Genomic DNA, 26,266 nt, shown 5'->3' on the forward strand with positions numbered 1-26,266 from the left:
AAAATAATCAAAAATTGTCAAAATGTTTTGGGCATTTTTTAAACGTCTGTTTTGTTGGTCCTCATAATGCGAAACTAATAATAGTTTTAAAAATGACGAAAATAACGTTAATATTAATCTAGTCTTTACTTCGCAACCCTTTAGCCTAAACTGATGAAGTGAAAATTAAAATTCATTACCATAACACAAAGGTGTTAGATAGAGATTTGACCCATAACTGTTATAGAACTATTTAATGGACTTGGAATACTGCGCACGAGCTTTTTGAAATTGGACTTGTACGTTTCTTAGTTAAGCGATTCTCGACAGCCTGTTTGATCTTCTCTTAACACTTGAGGTCAAGACATAATCTCTTTCACTGGTGTGAATATTTGAGTGTGGTGCCAAGACAAGTCATTTTCTAATGTGTTCCATAAAAATAAGTTTTTCAATGGACTTTTCCTTATCACTGTTCTATGTCCATGCCTTTTGTTGTGTGAAGATACTTTTAAACATACATAATGACATCTGACAATCATTAGATCTCTTTAACTTGGTGTATATTATTTGCAATAGAGGTTATAGTGTATAAAGAACTGCTAAAGAATATTAACTGTACATTTCATCATCGGAAAACTCAGTTTAGATTCTTGCTTTTAATCATGTTTAAAATTTAAGTACTAAATTATTTCATGCAATTTGTTTCACTTATGCTTACGAGAAATTAGAAAGTTTTTTGGACGATGTGCAATTTGTGCGGATACATAGCAACACAGCGCTTACTTACATTTATAATTAAAATTATTAAATATATTATCTCTTGATTGTTTGTTTTAAAATTAAGCACAAAGCTATACAATGAACTATTTGTGCTTTGCCCATCACGGGTATCGAAACCCGGTTTCTAGCGGTGGGAGTGTGTTCCGTTTTAGTTATTTATTAAATGTAGACCCATACACCTTTTCCTTGTAATACAATATTTTTTTCGCTATTACACAAAATTTGCTTTTTCAAGAATTTGGCAAATATCTACTACTACCAATATCTGTAGACCAAATTTTATCATGCTAAATATTAGATTAATAGCTACCACTAGCTGTAGACTAAGTTTCATCTTACTAATAACTAGGCCAATATCTCGTACCAGTGACAGACCAGATTTCATCTTATTGGGAACTAACCTAATCTCTCTTAGCAGTTATATACCAGGTTTTATCTTATCAAGAACTAGGCTAATATCTCCTACAGTTACAGACCAAGTTTTAAGTTTAACAATTAAACTAACAGTTGCTACCAATTACAGACCAGGTTTTATCTTACTAATAACCAGGCTCATATCTATTACTAGTTACACACTAAGCTCCATCTTACAAAGAACTGAGCTTATGTCCTCTACCAGTTACCCTGACCGAATTTCATCTTATTAAAAACTGGGCTAATATCAACTACCAATTACAGAACAAGTTTTATATTATTAAGAACTAAAATAATACCTTCTATCAATTACAGACCAAGTTTCATCTTACTTAATAACTAAGCTAATATCAAGTTTTATCTTATCCAAAACTGGATGACTTCTGTAACTTAGTTGTAAATGTTATCTATAAAGCCATGGATATTTGAAACCCATGTCCAACTACGACAACGTATTTGTTCAAGCCACTAATTAATTCACTACGCAAGAGCGCAAGGCTTCACATTTGTAGAGGAAATAGAAATAAAATACAGATTCATATCTATAGTATCATAATACACGAATATGATCCCTTTTCTGGACCTTAGTTCGTTTTTGTTGTTGATGTTTTGTTGAATATTGCGCAAAGCTACATGAGGGTTATGTGGGCAAGATGTATCAAATTTTGAAGTAACAGGCTGAAGGAAGAGCAGTTAGCCAACACCAACAGCCGCCAATTCTTGGGATTCTCTTTTATCAACGAATAGTGGGATTGTGTGTAACGTTACAGCATCCTCACGGCTGAAAAGGAGAGTACGTTCGGTGATTGAATTCGAAACTGTGATAACAAAAATTATGAGCCGATTGCCCTAACCACTAGGCATTGTTAACCACAAAGTTACAATACATGCTGTCTGTGCTCTGACTACCACGGGTATCAAAATATGACTTTCAGCATTATAAATTCCTTCACTTTTTACAAAGTCATAGGGGAAGAAAAAGTCGTTTATGTATCTAAGATGATATTTTTTATCAACGTTATTGGAATTTCTTAACATTTGATTTGCTGATGAAGGCTTTAGACATGGTTAATCAGTTTTATAATCTGGTATTCTTAGACTATTGTTTTAAAAATTATCAAAAGTAAATGACGATTATGTCAGTATTATGAACTATAGGGTTGTTGTTTTGAATTAAGTACAAAGCTACTTAATGGGTATCGAAACCCGGTTTTTAGCGTTGGAAGAGTGCACACATACTGCTGAGCCACTGGGGGGCTGGACCATAGGGAAGGAAGCAAGTTAACACCACTCACCGTTAACTCTTGGGATAATCTAATCGAATTGAGGTATTTGGCTCTCACTCTTATAATATGCCTACGGCCCCAAAATGCGGAGTTTAATTTTTTTATTATTACTACTTTTTGTAATAATTGGAGTCGAACCATGATCTCTCTCATTCACAACTAATTACACAGTATTCATAAGAAAATGTAATATATTTTTTAAAAAATCACAAAAGGATCTTCAGCTAACTTTATTTTGAAAATTTTTATTGACACTTGTTTAATAAGGCTGCACAGATGTTGAAGACTTTATTAACGATTTTGGAGCCTCACCACGACTACACAGTCCGTGTCTTAAGTACAAGGGATACTCCTATTTTTAAAATTCTAGATCTCTGATTTTGCACATTTATAACTTTGTTTGCTTGTTTCTAATTAAGCAAAATGCTACACAATAAGCTATCTGTACTCTGCTTACAACGGGTATCAAAACCTGGTTTGTAACATTGTATGTTCGTAGACATATCGCTGTACCAGTGGTGTCGGTTATGGAGACACATCTTTAAATCTTGAATGTATGGATCACTTTTTGGTGGAATTACAAGACCGACGTAACATTAAGTAATGTAGAAACGAAGTTGTGTATTTGACTTTTTACCTCGACTTTTTATTGGTTGTGGTTGTCGCGTGACTTATTTATTTTATTATTCACAATTTTTTGAATGCAGCACACTTATCTATCTGTCTATAATTGTTATATCAATGTCATTTATATTCAATGGACTGTAACTAAACATCTTGTGATATTCAAACTTTCAATTTAAACTATAGTAGTAGTCTTGTTATAAGGTACTTATGTTCAAGGAAAGCCTTAATAAATTAGGCAAAATAGTTAAAAAACAACATAGAAGCTCCGTTTTGTACAAAAAAATAACACGACACAGCTGATGAAGTATTTCATATATCTTCAAGTTTTATATTTCTGTGTTGATTGTCGTGGCAACGCAAGCTACCATGTTGTTCTCTCAAGACTACCTCCATATTTCATTTAAAGGCAAAAATGATAAACTCTCTTAGTTTGCTTATTTTTCGTTAATTGATTTATGAAACTAAACAATTTCCTCATCCACATCTCATTTTACTTTTTATTAATTCCACGTTTTCGCAATTCTTTTTAAGAAAAGAATGAAAAGCCAGATGCTGTTTCATTGACCACTCTTGTTTGCAAATACCCGCTCAAGATTATATCTTATTTTTTTCGTTCGAATTATAAGAATAAAAAACATAGCTAGTAGCGAGGGACACCGTAATGGGCTCCTCAAGAAAATCTATATTATTCTTTTTGTCGGTTATATCATATCAGCTTTACGTGAAGCTGATTCATTTGTTTATAGTTAAGCACAAATCTACATAATGGGCTATCTGTGCTCTGCCACCACGGGTATCGAAATCCGTTTTCTAACGTTTTAAGTTCTCAGGCATGCCGCTGTGCCACTGAAAGGCTACATAAAACTGATATCTCGCCTCACAAAGTTTATAAATTAGGTTTTACAAGAAGCTTACTTCTCTTTAGCCACATCATAATGCTTTTAACACCAATAAACATATAATTATTAGTAAGTTTATGGCTTTTAGATCAGCTTACGAACGACAAAATGATTTAATAAAGTGACAAATAAAATTGATCACGCCCAAAATTAATCACAACTTATTATTTCATATTCTTCCCTTATGGTAAATTCAAACAATTACGATATCGATGTTTTAACCACTTTTTCTTTATACTAGAACAATGTATACGTTTTGAAACGACTTTAAAAAATATATAAAAGTTATATCTTGATCCAACACAGTGTGTTTATGAAACTTATTTCACGGCCTTCCTATCAAAACAAGGATTGCTGATAATATGAAGAAATTGTAAATGTAATGATATTTTAACAGTTATTCTTACAAACGTATCTTTTGATGTTTTAAATTTCATATCAGAATTGTAGTTATTTTTAACATTTAAACTTAGTATATTTCCCTTTGCTTTATTTCACGAGTTTTCATTGCGTACCTCCTTGTTTCTGTACTTTGCAACAGTTCTTTATAAACAACGACTCTTAACGCTATCGCATTCAACAAAGACGCGTAGATAATTTGATACCATAAGCTTGAGACTGCTAACACAACTCCTTCAAACGATGGAAGTTCTCATCAAGTGCCTAGTGTACTTTTTATCAGCATAGTATTTTATGTATCCGTCTCACCACCGTTTATCAAACGAACATGTGTGTTCTCTCACGGTTAAAATGTAGCACAGCATACGGTGTGGGGAGGGGGAGAAGTGACGTGTAAGTAATTCTATTCATGAAACTTGACGAACACTGCATCTATCGTTTCTTTAAAGTTAAGTAAAGTAAAGTTAAATTAAACACTCTAATTATCTCTAGCAGTTATGACACGTGCTTGTCCACTAACTGTACTGGTCTGTTTTACTGTACTTCTGTCCACAATAAATCCAGCAGTTTGGTGTACAGATAGAGAAAATGCTGACAAAAAGGATATTGAAGAAAACTTACCTTCGACAGAAAAACAAGAACGGACACGATTAGTCGTTAATCTAGACGATGAACCCAGTCGATGGCCTGGTTACATGGAGCCTTTAGGATTGAAGTTTCCACAGAAAAAGATTGATGTTCACAAAGGCTATCCTTCTGTCACCAAATTCTACAATGAGTTCGTTATACCCAGTTCCCCTGTGGTTATTTCTTCTGCACTTGACCAGTTTGTCAATATATACGGATTATCTGATGCCAGCATTGCTTCACTTTCACAAGCTTACACAGTATTTATGAAGGTTCGGTCACGTAAAGATGGACATATTGTCGGTAAAATGACGATTCGTCAATTCATTCAACGTTATAGAGAAGAAAATCTTTACTTAGACTCTCCACTTCCAGACTCCATAAAGTGAGTTTGCTTTCCACGCTTTATTTCTGGAAATGTAAAGTGTAAACTAAATTTATATATATTTCACTGTTTTCTCATTAATTTATATAATCTCAAACGTAATTTAGCAATAACAAAAACAATAGTTGTTGTTAAATATCCTTACTACAGATGTTATATTTTACAATTATTCGATTGTTTTTAGTGTAAAATTAATTAACATTACGTGTTTATGCTTTTATACTTTTTTTTACAGCATTACGCGAAGAGTTGATGAACTACTTGCATTCATATAAAAATGGAATTGTTGTCTTTGATCATTTTTCGGTTATGTTACAAGTTTAACTATTTATTTTCAGAAAAATGCGTATAGGTAGCGCTATCAACGTCTGTCATGCTTGTACTACACGTTTGTTTGAAGTTCAGCACAAAACAGCACAATGGGCTATCCGTGCTCTGCCCTCACGCGTATCGACAACTGGTTTCTAGTATTATAATTTGGCAGATATACCGTTCTACCACTGAATGTGTTTCTTATAGCAAAGCCACATCTGGCTATCTGCTCTGTCCACCGAGGGGAAGTGCCATTGAGAGGAATTATTGGTACTAATCGCTAATAAATTTATACATTCTATTGTTAAAAATCATTTACTTTTTGCCATTAGCAAAAATAATAATGAATTTCTTGAATTAATATCTCTCAAAATAGAGAACCATGTTTCATAGATACCAAGATGAGATATCCCTGGCTGTGTGTAAAACATATTGAGAATGTTTCTTATCTTATATTTGATAAACTTTCGTAACCTCTATAAACGTAACAAACTTCCTTCTTAAGGGTAAATAAGTTAAATTTTATGAGCCATTTGTTAAGAACCTTGTAGCCGTAAAAATAGAAATAAGTTTCAACAGATATTTTATAAAGGTTCTATAAATAAACTTTAACAACGAACACGCAAACAAAAACTTTATTTTGAAAAAAATACGTAAACTTCAAATGATTTTCCTGCGGGCCCGGCATGGCCAAGTGTGTTAAGGCGTGCGACTCGTAATCTGAGGGTCGCGGGTTCGCATCCCCATCGCGCCAAACATGCTCGCCCTTTCAGCCGTGGGGGCGTTATAATGTTACAATCAATCCCACTATTCGTTGGTAAAAGAGTAGCCCAAGAGTTGGCAGTGATGACTAGCTGCCTTTCCTGTAGTTTTAATCTGCTAAATTAGGGACGGCTAGCGCAGATAGCCCTCGAGTAGCTTTGTGCGAAGTTCAAAAACAAACAAGATGTTCCTGTATTTTATTTTGTAATTTTATTATTTTAAATCTTAAGTGTGTAAATATAGCATTTCAGATCTTTCATCGTTCAACCCAATTGATTATATCTGGTATTACACAAAAGACTTCCATGTCCAGGTGATTAAGGCACTCGACTTGTAATCGCGGGTTCGAATCCCCGTCGCATCAAACATGCTCGCCATTTCAGGCGTGTTACGGTCAATCATACTATTCGTTGGTAAAAGAGTAGCCTAAGAGTTGGCGGTGGGTGGTGATGACTAGCTTCCTTCCCTCTAGTTTTACATTGTTAAATTAGGAACGGCTAGCGCAGATAACCCTCATGTAGCTTTGTGCGAAATTAAAAAAGAACAAACCAAAATCTTATTGAGCAGGGTGTTTTGGGGTCAAAAGATAGACTTAAAATACTATTTTCTCACCTCTGATTTACAGTTCAAAATGAATAAATTAAAGAGAACTTGGATAAAAAAAATTCTGAGTTTTTTTACCACAAGCGTCTGGCTTTTAATATTTCGCCATTGCAGTCTTTATCATTTATGGAAAAATATGTGAAATTATACACTAATATATTGAATAGTTTGTTTTGTAAAGGTCCTTTATGCAAAGGTAAGAAATTTTTACATTTATGCAATAAATATACAGTAAATTGGATTTTAATGTGTTATTGGTTTATTTTCCAGGATGCTTTTGCCTCTACCTCGTTGTCTTAGATGTAATGACGTAATTAAGGAACTTCACAAAACGGTAGGGAAACTTTTATTTATCTAAAACCTCGTGTAATATTAAGTTGTTGAAATTATACTGTTAGTTATAGTTTAGTACAGGCTTTCTTTTATGTAGTAAAAATGAACTGCGAAAACATGTTATTTTGAATGGTAAAATAACATAGATCTAGTTATCAACTCAGTAAAAAGTAAACAAACCCATCATGCAGCAAAGATTTGTTTGTTTTGAATTTCGCACAAAGCTACTCGAGGCCTATCTGCGCTAGCCGTTCCTAATTTAGCAGTGTAAGACTAGAGGGAAGGCAGCTAGTCGTCACCACCCACCGCCAACTCTTGGGCTACTCTTTTACCAACGAATAGTGGGATTGACTGTAACATTATAACGCCCCCACGGCTGAAAGGGCGAGCATGTTTGGCGCGATGGGGATGCGAACCCGCGACCCTCAGATTACAAATAGCACGCCTTAACCTACCTGGCCATGCCAGGCCTCGGCAGCAAACATAGATTGTTACTTTTAGATGTAAAGTCAGAAAATGACTTCAGTACAGCAATATCAAGTATTAAAAGTGTAGCTATACTGGTGACGCTAACGTTTTTTAGATTTGATGTTGCAAGAGCACATTTTGATAAATTTACCAAAATTTAGTAAGTAACATAAATAGTTCTGTACTACGTCTTAGTCGTTCTGAAGCCCCTGGCAGAATTCGGTAAATGGAGTCCGTAATAATAAAACTCACATGCAGATTAAAAGGGGGCTCTTTAATGTGTGGGGCCTCGGCAGTTTCCTATTATGTCCAAAAAGGTAAGACCGCCTATGATAATATGGTTAAATTATAGGAAGCTAGCAACCATACATGTAGCGAAATGGAAACATAGTAGGTGAAAATAGGGGTAGTAGAATTACATAAGATAAATGCGCAAAAATGGATCACCATTCCGTGATAATTGTAAGACGAACCTTGTTGCACAGTGATTTTATTTATAATGATATTGCATCGTCTGCTATAACGTTTGAAACGTGATCATGTTGGAAATAAGGGTAAATTCTGTAAGTGGAGTAAGAAAACTGCGAAAAGAAACGAGATATAATGTGTTATATTTAAAGAACTAAAAAATCTCAAATAAATATTTTGAAGAGGTGATGATAGATGGGCAACTCTTAAATTCATTAAAGAATACTAGTAGTTGGAAAACTGGCGAGGAAAGCGTTAGTAAAATATAATCAACTCATTTGTAATACGTTATTTTTAATTGGGTTTAGCACTGCAGTAAGAGAAACATGATATACTGTATTATTACTTGAATAATATTGAAATGTCAAAATTTTTTAAGGTGAAATAGACAGTTGCAAGGGTAGCGGATGGTAATCCACTCTCGGTTTTGCCTTGTAACGAGTTTTCAAAATACACCTTTAACAGTAGAAAGACCGATCCAAAGTAGCCAGATAGCTAACATGATTAGAGAAAACTCTGAAACAATTTCACGTTATTGAAGAAATAAATCATTAAATAAATAATACAAATAATTATTAATTTTAAATGGTGTTATAACAGAGAATATGAATTGAGAACAAATAATAAAATGGCATTTAGAAGATGAGAGTTTGGATCAATATAGTAGAGAAATCAGATGTAAATAAACTTGAGAAAAATTAGCTTTACGCGAAATTAATAAACAAACAAACCAATCAAAGCATGCTTTAAAGAGTTAGACTAAGAAATTATAAGCAAAACGCTCGTGCTCTTTACTTGAAACTTCGAACTATTTTTGGGCGCGGCATGGCTAGGTAGTTAAGACACTCAACTCATAATCTGAGGGTAGCAGCTTCGATTCCCCATCACACCAAATATCCTCGCTCTTTCAGCCGTGAGAACATTATAATATGTAGCTTAGCGCGAAACTCAAAACAAACAAACAAACCAATCGCATTATTTTCGTTACGGTTATTTTATTCTTTTGTTCGCGAAAGTGAACGAATAGAGCTCAATTTATATTTATGACATTACAAACACATGACCAATGATGTCAAGTACGTTACGATTTTGGAAACTGCATAGCACAACTTACCTTTTTCGAAGATTCGAAATATAAATGCGTAAGTTGTTGTTGTTGAATTATGCACAAAGCTACACAATGGGTTATCTGTGCTCTGCCCACCAGATCGCGTTTAGAATTCATTAAATACAATTACTGTTGGGTTAACCCAGTTAAAAGTCAGGGAATTATATTCAGTAGAAGTTGAAAAGGTATAAAATATCCCTGAGACCACAGTGGGAAAACATTAAGTAATTCCTTAGAAATCTGACAAACTTCTTAAAACTAAATGACTGCCATGTATTTTATATAAATGTACTTTATTCATTTATGTGTTTTGGATTTGAGTTTGATATAAAATGATTTGAAGACGAAAGTATTTTGAAACGTCGTCCATTCAACCTGAGCTTCTTTAGTAGGTTATTCTTCCAGGACTTTTCCTTAAGTGTCACTCTGAACTAGATAATTGCCGCCCATTTCAACTTTGTTTAGTCACCTGTTTGTTAGGTTTACGTTTAAATTTCGAAACAAACTGCTTATATTCTTGCTTCACACCCCGTGTTTTCTGCTAGAAGCTTTCACCTATGGTGTTAAAGAACACACCAAAACTCGTTTACCAATACTTTAAACTTTCAGGGCTTATTGTAAACAAGTTTAAAATGTTTTCAACATAGTGTTATCGATATATACTTATTATTTATAAATTATTCATTTAGTATGGAGGGAGGGGAATTTAAACTATTAAATGGCGTTCTTACTCCTAGAGTGAACCTTTAAGTAACATATCCTTTTGTAGACAATACTAAACAAAGTTTTATGAGTTTTCAATAACTACTTACACTGCACAACAAAGTTTTTGCTTCTTGAACACTGTTGGGTGTTCCTTATAGCTTTTTGGGTGCTGATAACGAAAATCACATCCAAATTTGCCAATCACGTACCGTTTCATCGAAATCTTCAGTTTTGCTACAATGGAAAAACGATATCAGGGTAACTGGAATCCGTCAATGCTTGCTGACTACTGTTGGACACTGCAACGTGATGCACTGGACATTGAATACAAACGAAAATCAGGAGCAAAACACTTTTAATTATGTTGAACTTAATAGCGTATTATAAACATAAACACAATTAAATCCGTTATTACCGGTAAACAGTTAAGTGCCTATTTCTCAGAGTTCCTTCGCGATGAAGCAAAACCAAAACTATATTTGTGCATACCCACCAGGTACCTGTCACAATCAACAAAAACTTTTAAAAAAATTGTTGTGCAGTGTTATTAGATGACTGTTTCGATGTCAAACTTCATAAATTCATAAGCCTAATAAATTTAGTGTATGTTTTTAATTTGACTTTAGCGTTTTCTGTATCACCATGGGATTTGGCATCATCCTCTTCGTGTTGAGGACCAGGAACAACTTCATTGTCAGTTTGATGGCGAAGCTGTCATCCTTCTGATTAACTTTGCAGAGTTTCCTAAACGAGTATGTATATTCTTCATTGACTCTCTTTATATATGTGTGTGTATGAAGAGTTGTTTTTTTAATTTTGATTTTAATTGCTATATCTCTAAGTGTTTGTGAAGTTGCACAACACAGGTGATTAAGATAGGTTCTACAATTATTTGTCTCTTTGCTTCTTTCATTTCGTGATTATAATTTGACCACAGTTTTCACCCTTGTTAAATTGAACACCATATAAATATGTATTTAGACCAATCACTTTACTATCGTTTCTGTTGCATGAAAAGAACAAAGAGAGAGAACTGAGTGCTAACGTTTATGATGCTGAAGAGAACTTATTAAAACTAACAAACTAATATGTAAGTTCCGACCTCTTCAAATTACTTTAGCAATCATAGAGTACAGAGAAGGAAGATAAGTCAAAAAACACCCACTGTAAACTCTTTTGGCTACACTTTATCAAAGAAAAGTGAGCGTACATGTTCATTAAGAGGTTTCGCAGATTGCGAATTGAGTGTCGTAACCATTTTTCTTTCTCACTTTTCAAAGTAATTGAATTAAAAGTATAAGTTAAATTCTGTGTTTATTTGAAACTTACGACACTAGTAGCTGTTATATGTAACTTTTCAATAAATATGCATTAAAAACTAGTCGAATAATAGTGTTAATAAACTTTCTTGATATTGATATAAAGTCGAAGGATAGTGTCCATAATCTGTCTTCATATTGACAGTCTACGGAAAGTGTTAATAAACTGTATTGTCATTGATAGTAGAAATACAGTGTTACATATAGTATTGACATTGATAGCAGAAGTACAGTGTTACATATAGTAGAAGTAGATATTTCGACAACTATTTGTATTAAATAAACATTAGGTCCGTAAAGTTTTATCATAGATAAACCTAAGTACTTAGCACAAAGATGCTCTTGAAGTGTATTGAGAATACATATTGGTACAGGAGTACACTACTTCATCATATGATGTTTATGCTGATTACTTGAGCCTTGAAATTGCAGAGTTATTGTCATATCATGGTATGTTTGCAAGACAATGGGGTAAACTTTCAGTGGAGACAAAGTGATGCTTTCCTATTTAAAGAAATCATCGTTAGCTAAGATCTTTTCATTGATCGGCTCTTCAAAGACAAATTTTATCACATTAGATCTATCAGTAGAGTTAATTCAAACAGGATATAATTATGATACTATGAAAACTGTCATCGCCAATCATTGATGAATGAACTGTTGGTATTTTATAAACATTTATGTCAAATAGGAAAGCTTGGGACCAGTTATCATTAAAGTGCATATTGTGGACACTGAAGTACTGAAAACATCTGGTTGTGTTTTATAAGGTTTTTATTATGAAAATATAAAGAAAACCATACGATAGCATCTGATGCTATTTGTGTTGTTTTACACTGCAAAATACTTGGAGTACTGATGTAGAGATTTGAGTCCTTAAAAGGATGAATGACATTTAGAATAGACAAGACTTTTTCAAGACGATGCAATACAATGCACTTGTATTAGTTAGAGTGGTTTTAAATTCATAAAAGTGATATCAGCCATCGTCCTTAGTTAGGTAATCACGGATCTCAATCCGACTGAGAATCTTTGATATGGACATAGACTACTATAATCCTTGACTGAAATTTCCATGTTAATTTTAGATCATTGGATGGATCGATTACTTTAAAGCAAAACATTTTCCAAAATCTTATGAAGTCTATGCCACAACATGTCTAATCTCTAGTCGTGGCAAAAAGTGGTCCAACCAGAAATTAATGGACTCCTAATAAAATGGCCAGTAAATGTAGAATAGTGTTCGTGGTATTAGCATAAGAGCTATTTAAAACTACGTTCCCAGTCGGTCCCGGCAGAAGAAATGTTTACCTTTCGAAATACTTAGTTATAAGTTGTTATTGTTGTCTTTAATTTATTTTTAACATTTCTATTTTCCTAACATCATGAATTGACGGTATATTAAATGCTATGACATTAGAAAAGACTGAAATATAAGCTTCATAATCCAAACATATGACCTGCAATTAAAATATCTTAATAATTTAATAAAATAATACAAAACATTTTCAATCCCAATACTTAGTTCATATGGTTATTACGGGAATAGAGGGTGAGAAGCTTCCATAGAATTTTGTCTCATCTGAGTTGGATTCAGTTACGATATTACTGAAAAGCGTAGTTATTTTATTTAATTGTAAATATTTTTAGTACTTGTTTGTTGTTTTAGACCAAAGCCACGTTGGGTTATCCATTGAGTCTACGATGGGGGAATCGGATCCCCGTTGTATGTCTAAAGACTTACTACTGTCCCAGAGAGGGATATTTTAGTAAGCAAAACAGTTAAAGGAAAATGAGTGAAAATATGTGTAAAAACTATAGTAATTTAAGAGAGAAAAATCTTTACTTTTTAGTCCCAAGTACTAGACAAAAAGAATGGGTCAGAATCAGGAGTCAATGTGGAGAATGTTGACTTCCAGAAATATCCTGCTCTTGGAGAAGTTCCTGTCTACCATCAAGCTACTCTTGCACCTGGAAAATGCATGTTCATTCCAGCACATTGGTAAGTCATGATCATTAGCTCTTATCACTTAAGTTTAAATGGTGCAGTCTTTCAAAGTAAAAGGCAAACTGAACACGGAGGAAAAGCTTCCAATAATTATATAATAATATAGTGACGTTTTAAGTATGGAAACATTTTATTTAAATTTGTTTACTGAACATTTTTATGACGAACTGGTGCAACTGTTTCAGATTAAGAGTTCCTTGGTCGTGTGGCAATCATGGATATCCGATCACTTGGATCTCTGTTTTAGCTGCAGTATGAACTGGAATTTAATACAATCGTAATTTTATATATGATAAATGGACTATCCGCTATAGTTGTAATATGGCTTGGGATTGAGTGTAACGATATTTACATTTCAGTGATTGTATGATTTATAGTAAGATAAGATCTTTCTATATTTAAAGCTTTAAAGAAATCGTATCTCTCTTTGTGTCCCTAACTCCATGTTTCAGTTACGAATAACGCATTAAATAAAAGCGAACAAATGAACATGGCCCGTTTGTTTATTCTGGTGAACACAGAAATGTTGGAAAAGTAAATTCAGTATACGTTTCCCATGAATCAGCGACGAGTTTTCTGACTTGAAACGCTTCACTTCGGGGTTCGATTTCCCGTTATGGACAGAGGAAATAAAGCCAACTGTACAGTTTTGCAACAAAACAACAAAAGTACAACGTTTCTACATCACACACAAAAAAAATCCACTATTCTTTCAAAAGTCTCACGACTGGTTTCCACGACACGATCACTAAAAATCAAAACTGTCCTATTATTTAATTTAGGGCAGTCGGTCTTCCAAACGCTGATAAATTACAAGATTTCAATATTCGATTCTACATTAATATCATTATAGTATATGCCATGCTCAATATTTTAATGGCATACAACTCTAACAGATATCGCGACATGTGTTCGTTGACGTTTGTTTGTTTGTTGCAGAGCAAAAACACATTAGGTTATATGCTCTATCTACCGCGAGAAATCGAACCTCGAATTTTAACGTTGGAAGTTCGCAAACTTACCGCTATCCTACCGGGACACCTTTATTACGACATGAAAGCAAATTAGTTTACTATTCCTTTATATAAGTTAACATTTAACTGAAATGTAACTTGTCTTCAAAATAACAAATCACATATTTAACAACAAAGATATTAAAACCAGTAATTTTGAAAGTGATGTACGATTAGACAGAAATGACATTTATATTTTGTACACGGACTATAACTAAATGGTTGTTTTGTTGTTTTAATACAAAAACTATCCACTCTTGGACCATTTTCTTATGTTTTTACATTTGTTACTTGGAGATTTGATTCGATATTTAAGTTTTCAGCTAATCATAATTAACTTGTAACCTTGTACTTTAGGCTGTACCAAATTACATCTCTGTCAAAAGATGCTCGAAGTATATCTTTATCAATTTACTGGAACCGTAAAATTATTGTTCCTTCCAAGAAGACGTGTGGTGACGTATCTGATGACACAAAGTTATCTCAGGGAGAGTTTGCTGGAGACCCAAAGGACGACGTGTTTGGTATTTTCAAAAACATTGCACTGTAGGTCAAAATGTTTATAAATATTCAACTCTAGGGAAAGACCTGTTCTCAATATACAAAACTTTGATAAAATCAATAATGTTTACTTAATGGAATAAATCGAAATTAAACGTTTATTATTTTAAAACGACTAATTTTAGTTTTTAAAGACTTAAAGAATTACAACAGAATTTGTAAGATTATGAAAAACATTTTAAATCTATTCGTATTCATAAAATGATATTTCATAGACTCTCTAGAAGTCTGGATATTTTTTAATGTTTTTATATTTGTGGATGTGGAGATCTCTTCATTTTAATTTTTGTATCCAATCATAGTTAACTCGTGACACTATATTTCAGGTTGTATCAGTGTAGAACGTATTGATGGTACTATCCTTTATGTCTTTCTATTCTATACTAAAACCTTTTGGGGACAGTTTTTAATAAACGATCAAAAAGCACTTTTATGATTTGAATCTAATGAAGCAAGTAATACTTATAATAGGATTAAAGACAACAGTAATCAGTGTGTCTTAAAGCACAAGCATGGATAATTACAACACCATAAGAACAACAAACTAAATACAATGGTGATAATCAGTCAACATAAATCTAGAGGCGTTACTTATAGGAGACTTTGTCTCCACAAACAGTTTCTCACAGAGCATTATTCTTACCAAGTTAAAGATATTATACATATCGTTACATATATGACGACAGAGGGAGTAAAAGATGGTGTATGTGTTTCACTGAGGAGAGTTTATTCATATAGCAGCTGAAAGTGACTCCTCCCGGCAGTGACACCCCTCAAATACACACACACACACACAAATATAAGACTTATGTGCCTCTTATGCTTAAATCAATTACATAAAATGAGATGGTCTATTTAACAAGTGTTTTTAGATTGTTACAAACAAGTTATAGTCAGTTTAACTACTGTTTTTACGTTTTAACAAACAATATCAGTTCAACTACTAGGCTTACGCTGGCACTGTTAGTGAAACACTTATTAATGAGATATTTTGTGAATTACACAAATCACAGTATAAAAAGTCTGATTTAGGGATCGTATTTTTGGGATTCATACTGCTTGATTTTGTTTCAGTCACGAGTTCATTCAGTTCTTCTTTGATGAAGGAAAGTTACAAAAATTGACATTCAGTGAATTTGAAGACAGGCTAAAAAAGGTAAGATACGAGCCAAAACAATTCTGATTTTAAAACAAAGTCATCGAATGTGTATATTTATTTATTTGTTTTAGCACAAACAAACACACTAGAATATATGCACTGTAGCCCTCAGGGGAGCAGTAAGTCTATAAACTTACTTCTGACTCACTAGTGGATTCATTATAAAGGTTTAGAATGTAGTGTTGATATTACTGTATTTACTATTCTATACTGAGACATTTTTAAAGCCTTTCTTTTAAATAAACGATCAAAAACAGTTTTATGGTTTGGATCTAAGAAAACAAATAGTAATCACATTACGCATAGCTTAATCTTCCTTTTAAATAACAAAATACGTCACAAAATGAACAATATTCACCAAGTTATTTCTACCGCCATTATGAAAATGAAGCTAACAACATATAGAATATCTCTAGAAAGTTATATTGATAAGATAAGCTGATTACATTCTTATTATTTAAAAGTTCATTCACTACTAGATTTTATCTTTACGACTCAAAGGTTTGTGTGACTATGCATTACGTTACAATTGTGGTTTAATTATTTATTTACATGCATACAAAGGTAATAATGTTTGATGTTTAATGCTTTACTATACATTTTTTGTAACGCTGTAGTAAGTAATGGGACAATATCTGTGAACACTCCACATACGAATAGGATGATCGAAACAGCAGTTTGGTTCAAACTGAAATTGAAAGTTCTTCTTTAACTTAGTAGGCATAGAATGTTCATAATGTATGAACTGCTCTCAACCATAATTAAACGAAATATTGTCCACTTCTGTTTAAGGATGAAAAGAGATTTAAAGATCTAGTAACCTGGGATGAAGAATGTTCGCAAACAGCCAAAGAGGTGGGTTAAAATTAAATAATCTGAGGGAAAAAACGATATTATATTTTGATCAATGATAACACAGGCCTGCGAATTTAAACTTGATAAAAATAGGTGTGGTTTTAATAACGATTTTTTAATGATTAAGCTTCGCAAATTTTGAAAATAATATTTATTTTCCCTATTACGTAAGGATTATTTACAAGTCGGAAAGAAAAAAAAACTTACTTCGATAAAACTTACAAAAAAATTTACGACAAATATAATAGAGAATGCTTACATAACCTGTTGTAGCCGTAGTAACGAATAAATAGTGTTGAAAAGAAAAAAATAATATCAAATGACACGCACAAACAAATACTATCTATGAATGACTCGTAATGCAGCTGTTAATTGCTTATATAGAAGCGGTGTGTTTCTCGTGGGTTCTAGAACGATTGATAAGATCCTCAGATTGCGATTGGCGTACAAAGAACTATAGCCAGTGATTGTCAACATTTTAAACTTAATAAAATGTGACTCGCTTTCAATAAAAATGATTCACTTATGTAACACTACGTAGACGTTTTTTGAAGAACCTATTTGTGATGGAGAAATATGGATATCATTTTCGGATTTAGTATACGGACATTAGTGTAAAACATGTGAACTGTTCAAGGCAATAAAACCGTCGCAGGCCTATGTAATTAATATAAAATAGTTGGTTTAATAGTAGTTTATATCTTGAACTTAAAATTTTCCTCACCTTTTTTTGGTATATGTACATTAAGCTGTATTAGTATTTTTGGTAAGAAAAAAAATGAAATTGGATACTAGTTTACAACTATTATATCAGTAATATAAAGGGTGAGAGTTTTGTTTTGTATAAATCTTTATGACAAATAAGAGTTTTAAAAGATATATAATATGCATAACATCTGTATTGAAACGTTTTCTGTTAACATTTTTGCAGTTCTTCAATCAGATGGACACAAATGCTGACCAAATGATTTCTCCTGAAGATTTGGATGGCTTGACAGAAAAGGTAAAAACAACAAAAGTATTTATACATAATGTACAGGTGTTGAACTCAGAAAATATATTGTTCACCTTTATTTTTTCCTCCTTTAAATTTTTTATTTTAAGTTTGTATTGTTTATTTTCAAGTATACATAATGTGACAATGACATTGTACAGTTGAATAAAGTGTTATCAAAACTTAACAAACTAGTTCTTTTCCGATCCCTGAGGTGATGAATTTTATAACACAACTTATTTTTTTATTTCTTATTTTTAAAATAGCACAATTTCATATAAGAAGTATGACATAAAAACATTAGACACGTTGTATAAGAAATTGAAAATAATGAAGAAACATACAATGTTTAGCAGCAACAGCTTCTTGGTAACAGACTAAGTGTTAATGCAACAGATGTTTATCGATTGAAAACAAAGGGCATAACATTGGTATGATGCGTTTTAAGCATAAACAGACATGAAACGTATACACATGAGAAAAAAGCTGCTTGTTTAGTGCTCATGTATCTCAGACAAATACAGAGAAAACACAGGAGATGTTTCTTGTTTATAGAAAACATATGTTTGATGGTTCTTGTATATATAAAACACATGTTTGTTGTATGTAGAAAACAGACGTTTTATGGTTTTTGTATATAGAACACAGGCTTTCGATGGCTCTTATATATATATATATATATATTCGATGGTTCTTGTATATATAACACAGCTGTTCGATGGTTCTTGTATATACGGAACACAACTGTTTGATGGTTCTTATATATAGAGCACAGCCTTTTGATGGTTTTTGTATATAGAACACAGCCGTTTGATGTTCTTGTATATAAAACATGTTTGCTTGATGGTTCTTGTGTACAAAACATGCCTGCTTGATGTTTTGTACACAGAACATGCCTGCTTGATGGTTCTTATATACAGAACATGCCTGCTTGATGGTTCTTGTATACAGAACAAGCCTATTGGTAAGCGTTACACTGCTCATTACAACCTTGTTCTCACAGACCCATGCCTTACGTCGAATAACATCCTTGAAACATGTTAATACATTCATGTAAGAAAGCTAGCTAACAGTTAATAAGATAACTAAGTACACACTCTGTCAAACTCATAGGAGTCAATGCAACTGAGAAAAGTCTCTATAATTTAACGATTTTAAAATGTCAGTTGTAAGATAAATTATACCATCATTTCCACCTATATTTTTTAAACCCGAGTTACTTACTCTACAACGTACGGTGTTGATAACTCTTGTACATAAATATCTAGATTTCATTAACTGTAACAAGTTCAATTACTAAACTAATTCACGTTCATGAAAAGACAGGGCACAGTTTATCGAGGTGGTTCTAGATGTTTTTTTTCGTGTGTATCGTCCATCCCACCAAATATGCTCGCCCTTTCAGCCGTGGAGGAGTTATAATGTTATGGTCAATCCCACTATTCATTGATCAAAGTGTAGCCCAAGAATTGGTGGTGAGTGGCGATAAATAGCTCCCTTTCGATTAGTTTTTATTGCTAAATTAGGAAAGGCTATCACAGATAGCTCTCGTGCAGTTTTGCACGAAATTCAGAACAAACCAAACTATTCGATGAGTTTTTCGTGTTAACAGGTTCGTTTTTTCATGATAAACATATGTAAAAACACTTGTGTAAAAACAGTAGTCAGTAAAGTAGAGGTTATATTTTCAGGTGGAAATTTCTACCGTTTCCGCATGACACTTAACAGAATATTAGGAATAAAAACAAGGGCATCTTGTAGGAAATAATGAGACAGGGCTGCTTCAAGTAGCATCTTGTAGGAAATAATGAAACAGGGCTGCTTCAAGTGGCATCTTGTAGGAAATAATGAGACAGGGCTGCTTCAAGTGGCATCTTGTAGGAAATAATCAGATAGGGCTACTTCAAGTGGCACCTTGTAGGTAATAATGAGACAGGGCTGCTTCAAGTGGCACCTTGTAGGTAATAATGAGACAGGGCTGCTTCAAGTGGCATCTTGTAGGAAATAATGAGACAGGGCTGCTTCAAGTCAACGCTAGTAATGAAAACAATACTATCTTGATAATCAGAAATCTCCATAAAATTAAAAACTCGTAGAATCATAAGATAAATATTGCAGTGAGAAACCTAACTCAGAAATCAAACTACTGAAAGGCTCAGGTGGATAATAATTTACCTGAAATGCTGACGTTTATCTTAATCTTATTTTAAGAGTTTGACAAAATTTATATTTCAGACATACGTTTTGTGGTTAATTTATTTTACTATATTTCGAATATTGTGATCAAAATAAAATAATATTCACTAAATACCCTAGTTGTAGAAAAATGTGTTAAACATCTTTTGATATATAGAAAATGCTTCATATAGAAATATAAGACTTCAGTGTTAGTAAGTCGACGTTTATAAAGTAATGAACATTTATTCTAAATGAAACGTTACTGAATTATGTTTATCTCTGTAGGATCTGGACTATCTCACTGGGATAGTTGTCAACAGACAAGCAGATTTCAAAGATATCATGGACGATCAACAAAGCACAAGTAAATCGGTAAAGTTAGACCCTCACCCCTAGATAAGAGTATGCAAATTAGAACAAAATATCACACCAGTGTCTTTGTTATGGATATTGTTAAAATTAATATACTTATTTTGAATATCGGATATTTTTTATAAAAACGGACACGTTCCGAAGGCAAATATATTATTTTCAAGCATTTATAAATTATCTTTACAAGTAATTCATTTGTTATTTGTTCAAACACATTTATTTAACGCTTTCTCCTTTTTATATTTGTTAATTGACCAAAATCTTCATTGCTGTTGAAAAAGTTGAATGTTCAAAAACCATAAAATATGAAATATTTCACAAATCCTTTCTGTGTTACGTATTATATTTTGTAATCTCCGTTTTATTGTATTGCTGAAATGGTCTTTTTTTATTTCTAGTCTTCTATAGGAGATATTGCTAAATCATTAACCCAAAATTACGAGAAAGAACTTCATAAGATTTTGGAAGAAGGATTCGATGACATTTTAAAAGATGCAAAGGTTGACGGGTCTTTAAAATTTGGTATGTATCATGGTATATATAATACATATTAATGTTTTCACGAATAACACAAGTCATTTACGTAATATAGCTTATTGTATAAAGAAGCAATATATCAACATTGAATCTGTAATATGATATGAGCACAATTTCTGCTTCAACAGAATCATTTTAATCTACAGAGCCAAAGGTTAATTCTAGTATTCAAAGAGTTTCTTGTTGGACCATGAACTTATTCACCAAACCAATTTTAAGCCTATTCTGCTTAAGCAGTCTCGTACTAATATCTAGATTAACATTCCTAGTTTAGGGACGTCAGGCGTATTATCTTAATTAATTAATTCGATTGAAATAAAGTAGTGTACTTTATGCAGTCAGTGAGATTATTTTTTTTTTCTATTTTCAAGGCTTTTATGTAAAACCTATATATATAATAGTATTGCTTCGTGTTTTATGAATTTTCTCTCGAGGTTTATTATTTTTTATGCACACTACTTACATTATTTTACACTGTAACCAGTTTTATTATTATTGTCCTTTATTTGATTACAAACTAACAAGCTAATGAGAATAGATATCTTTATCATTTCGTGCTGTATTTTGTGAAATCATTTATTTTTCGGGTTTTACTTTTTTGATCATCTTATGAAAATTTTCTTGTGGTTTTAGATAGCAAAGGAAGACCTAAAGTAATAATAAATAAAGAAAAACTTGGTGGTAAGTAGCTTTAGAAAACTCTCACACATACAGTTAAATATGTTTATCTGGTATACGTAACTGAAAACAATTCTTGTGTAAGACCACTAAATTACCAGATATAGTTGCTCCATAGTTTTCGGATATTTCATTAATAGTTCGTTCCCTTGTGTAACACATATATTACGCATTTCGTAAATTACAATCCTACATGTTAACGTTGACTAAGTTGATTTAATATTGATGTGACGTTGTTCTTTCCTTAACAGGCCCGGCATGGCCAGATGGTTAAGGCATTCGACTCGTAATCTAAAGCTCGCGGGTTCGAATCCCCGTCACACCAAACATGCTCACCCTTTGAGGTGGCATGATGACTATCACACCCAGGAGTATTTTAAACACCTTTCACTATATTGTCGCTAACGTAGCTTATTTTCATTGTACGATATGATAGGAACCCAGATAGAGGAAACATATACTGAGTAGTAATAAAAACATACACTGAAAACTAATTAAAATCAAATTGTTAAGTACATAGAACTAAAAGATAAAAACAATTATAAACAAATAATAAGTATTGTGATGTAAAAACTTCACGCCACGTGTGAAAACAACAACTTACTTTTCTGACAGAGAACTAATTAACAATCGTAGATAACTGTCTACAGGATCTGGGCATATTATACAAGGTCGAACGGTATTTGAAAAGTTAACCTGATAAGCTTTATTTATCTATCATCTTTAGTTTTCTGACTTGTTTCAATGCCGATGAAAATTATATCATTGACAGAATGACTGGGTTGGTTGAAGTATTAGGTAACAGGGATATTTTTTTTGACAGAATATTTATCATTGTTAAGACGCTGAGAGTTCTTTGGGTCTGTACTACTTAGTGATGATTACATGTCAAACACGATAGGAGGTAAATGATGTTATGTGTAATATTCAAGTACTTTCTTCAGTGACTGTAGAAAACAAGAAGTCAGTAGTAATTTTTATGAACTTGCATATTGGACAACAACCTTTATTACATGGCTGACAACCATTTTGTGATGGAGTGTACTTTACTTTTGCATGTTTACTAACCAATACTCAACATATATCAAGACACTAAAACAACTCATCTTAGTATATCTGTCCTCCTCCAAAACAGAACATTAGTCCTCCAACACTACCAATTAACATATCATTCCAACACAGGACTTTCTTCCTTCCACCCAGCCAATTAACATATGATTCTAACACAACACTTTCCCTTCTCCAATATTACCAATTAACACATCATTCCAACACAACACTTTCCCTTCTCCAATATTACCAATTAATACATCATTCCAGCACAACACTTTCCCTTCTCCAATATTACCAATTAACACATCATTCCAACATAACACTTTCCTTCTCCATCTGTACTCACTAATTTTTCACATTCGTCTTTTTACTATATAGAACTGGATGAACACAGCTTTTATTTATTCGATCTTCATAAAAGTAGATTCCATGTACATTTATTCTCATAAGGAGATTATAAGATATCACTACTTTTCTTGACCACTGTTTAAAACTCGCTTTGGGATATTTTTCTTGTTAAACTTAAAGAACTGGATATCATTTTGTGAACAATACAGGCAGTCATTTTCGTCTTGAAAATATAACTTCTGCTCTTGGTGATTCTGATTTCCCAATACATTGTTGATTTTTGTTCAAGAAAGCTGGCTTTCTTTAAATTATTTTAATCTCCAGGTAACAAGCTAAGTAGATGTTTTCTTTTACTGTAAGACTGAGAGGTCACATATCTTATTTCCTGATTAACTGCATATTGAAACTCATTGCATCAGCTAGAAACATGTATAAGTAAGATGTATTTTCTTGGTACTCTATCCACCTTGTACACTTTTGTCTTCTTGTACTCTGAAGAAACCTAACCGCTTCCAAAATTCAGAATAACAATTATATTCAAATGATAAGAATAAGAAAATTTAAGAAATACACGCTGACCAACTGCATACATTAACTGTGAAAGTAATTCTTTTATCTCTGATAACATATCAGTCTTTCACATTCAAACAGTACTTTTATGGCTCAACGAAGCAATTTATAAACATGCTAAAGTGATGGCTGTAGCACATATGACCAGTTAAGGCCACGTATTAACTGATAATTAATATTTTTACTGTTAACATGTTTGATAACCTGACACAACTTACTGATTGGTTGCTTTCTGCTAGCTCAGTGATAAGTATGAGGGCTTATAACGTTAAAAATAAGGTTTCATTACCTCCTATGGACAGACTACAGATAGTCCATTGTGTAGCTTTGTGCTTAACAACAAATAAATTATTTTTAGCCTATGTTTTGCATCATATGCTTTAGCAGTGTTCAGGAAAGTTCTTTTGACAATTTCTGGATTCAATCCTGTATTTGTTTTTGATGCGTTATTCACTCAAAAGGAATCTCTTTCGTTAGTAGTTTTCTTATAGCAAAGCCACATCAGGCTATCTGCTGAGTAGTTGTCAAGGTTTTGCTGACTTTATGCAATGTTAACTGAGCATGTTATGAGTACAGATGTAGAAGACCCTTTTGTTTGTCTTAAAGCTGATATGGTCCAGTAGTTAGTGTGCTGGAATATGTATTTGTAGATCCAAAGTTCAGGTCCCATTATGTAGAAAATAGAAAGTTGTGCTTTGCAGTTTGAGACATTGAGTGCATTATAAGGGTGACAGTCAGATATCACCATTCCATTAGAGATGAGTAACACAACAGTGAGTGATAGATTTTTTTGACTATCTGCCTTCTGTTTAATCTGTCTCTTAAAAATTAGGAACTACTGGTTTAGATAGTCTTCAAGCAGCTTCACACAACTTTTTGACAAACACAACCTACTTTTCATGTGTGATTTGTATTTTATTATTTCATTTTCATCCATTTTGTCTAGTATAAAATATTGCAGAGAGGCTAATACAGATATTTTTCTTTCTCAAGACTTTCCTATAGATGGCAGCAGAGTAACTGGCATAATTACCATTCAATAATTAATTGATTAATGAAACTTTGAAAAGAAATATAAAGTGCAGTGAATACCGCTGGTTTTGAAACCCGACATTTAGCATTGTAATTCTTCAGACTTACTGACAACAAAAATAATAAAATTACTTATTGATTAATAATTAGACTTAGTTGATATGAGATACTTACCATAACAATGATTGATATACAAAAGCCACAGCTATACATATTAACTTATTCTTACTTATCAGATGTGTCCTAGTGGTACGGTGATAGGACTGAAGACTTATAACCCATTGTAGGAACAGCACAGATAGCTCACTGTGTAGCTTTTTATAAGCAAATCATTGTTGGTTTTGTTGTTAAGTTCAAAGCTAGCCAATGGGCTATCTTTTCTGTGGCCACCACTGGTATCTAAACTCATTAGTATCATTATAAGCCCTCATACTTGCTGCTGAGCTATTGATAAAAGTTAAATTCAGACATTTTAAAGCATGATGGTTAAAAAGTTAAATCCTATCCTTTACCTTATAAATCTGATCAATACTTCTGCTAATAAGTCGAAACGTAATCCTCAGACTGTCAAAATAAATAAATAAAATCAAAATTTTCATGTGAATATATAATCATGTAATACATAAGCACAAAAATGTTAAATCATGCTATAACGTTTTGTTATTTATTAATATAAATGTTTGAATTGAAGTCTGTGTGTAATATGTACAAAGTTGGCTTCCATTGTGAACTGAACATATCAAACATTTTTACTATTTATATCATATATTGTCGGTCTCTTTATTGTAGACAAAACTGAGTTTAAGACAGAGGAAGTATCCGAACCTCCACTTTTGAAAAGCAAAAACCATTTGGATGACTTGGAAGAAGAGATAATGGTTGAAAATGTTGATGAAACAGAAACACAGCAACATGTAAAAGTACAAAAAGATGAGCTGTGAAATAAATACTCTGTAGCTCACAGTTTACTGAATTTAGCTGAGTTGTTAGTTATCAAACTATTGTTTTCAAATAAACATTTTTGATGAGAAAAATATCTGTTTTTCCTGAAAAAAAAATCCTTTATGTTGTTCGTAGATGCATATCTTAATTCAGTGTCTTCCTAATAAAAACGTGGTTTCCTTTAGCCAATGGATGTCTTAACTGACAAGTAACTTTCAACTTTTGGAAAAAAAAAATATATGGTGAAGAAACAACATTAACTGTACTAGAAAAAAAAAACATTTCCAAAGGTTATTTAATCTATTAAAATAACTTTATGATATTCCATAAAAGTGACTTTTATCCAGTTTCCCTACATGTCAAAATTTTTGGAACTTTGTTCTAACAACATTTAATAGTAGGGATAGATAAGGAACAAAATATTGTTTAGTAAAAAAGCTTCAGACCTACTTTAAATCACTTCATGAAAGCGTAATCAACTTATCACTTTTA

General features: G+C 32.6%; 1 protein-coding gene across 1 annotated transcript; it reads left to right on the plus strand.

The window, feature by feature from the left end:
- The first annotated feature begins 4,691 nt into the window (after positions 1-4,691).
- On the plus strand, positions 4,692-25,958 carry LOC143225606 (uncharacterized). The gene is made up of 12 exons (XM_076455355.1): positions 4,692-5,396; positions 7,344-7,407; positions 10,782-10,907; positions 13,328-13,476; positions 14,853-15,041; positions 16,131-16,212; positions 17,008-17,070; positions 18,002-18,073; positions 20,528-20,614; positions 21,013-21,136; positions 21,785-21,832; positions 25,622-25,958. Exons 1-12 carry the CDS (start codon positions 4,882-4,884, stop codon positions 25,771-25,773), a joined length of 1,671 nt encoding a protein of 556 aa, XP_076311470.1. The 5' UTR covers positions 4,692-4,881; the 3' UTR covers positions 25,774-25,958.
- Positions 25,959-26,266: the final 308 nt, after the last annotated feature.

This window comes from Tachypleus tridentatus, chromosome 1 (genome assembly GCF_004210375.1).
Source record: "Tachypleus tridentatus isolate NWPU-2018 chromosome 1, ASM421037v1, whole genome shotgun sequence".
Taxonomy (NCBI): Eukaryota; Metazoa; Arthropoda; class Merostomata; order Xiphosura; family Limulidae; genus Tachypleus; species Tachypleus tridentatus.

Coding starts and splice junctions, on each gene's coding strand:
- LOC143225606 (XM_076455355.1), top strand. CDS start 4,882: ATGACACGTGCTTGTCCACTAACTGTACTGGTCTGTTTTACTGTACTT. Junction 10,908..13,327: donor TTGCAGAGTTTCCTAAACGA/GTATGTATATTC, acceptor TTTACTTTTTAG/TCCCAAGTACTAGACAAAAA. Junction 17,071..18,001: donor GTTCGCAAACAGCCAAAGAG/GTGGGTTAAAAT, acceptor ACATTTTTGCAG/TTCTTCAATCAGATGGACAC.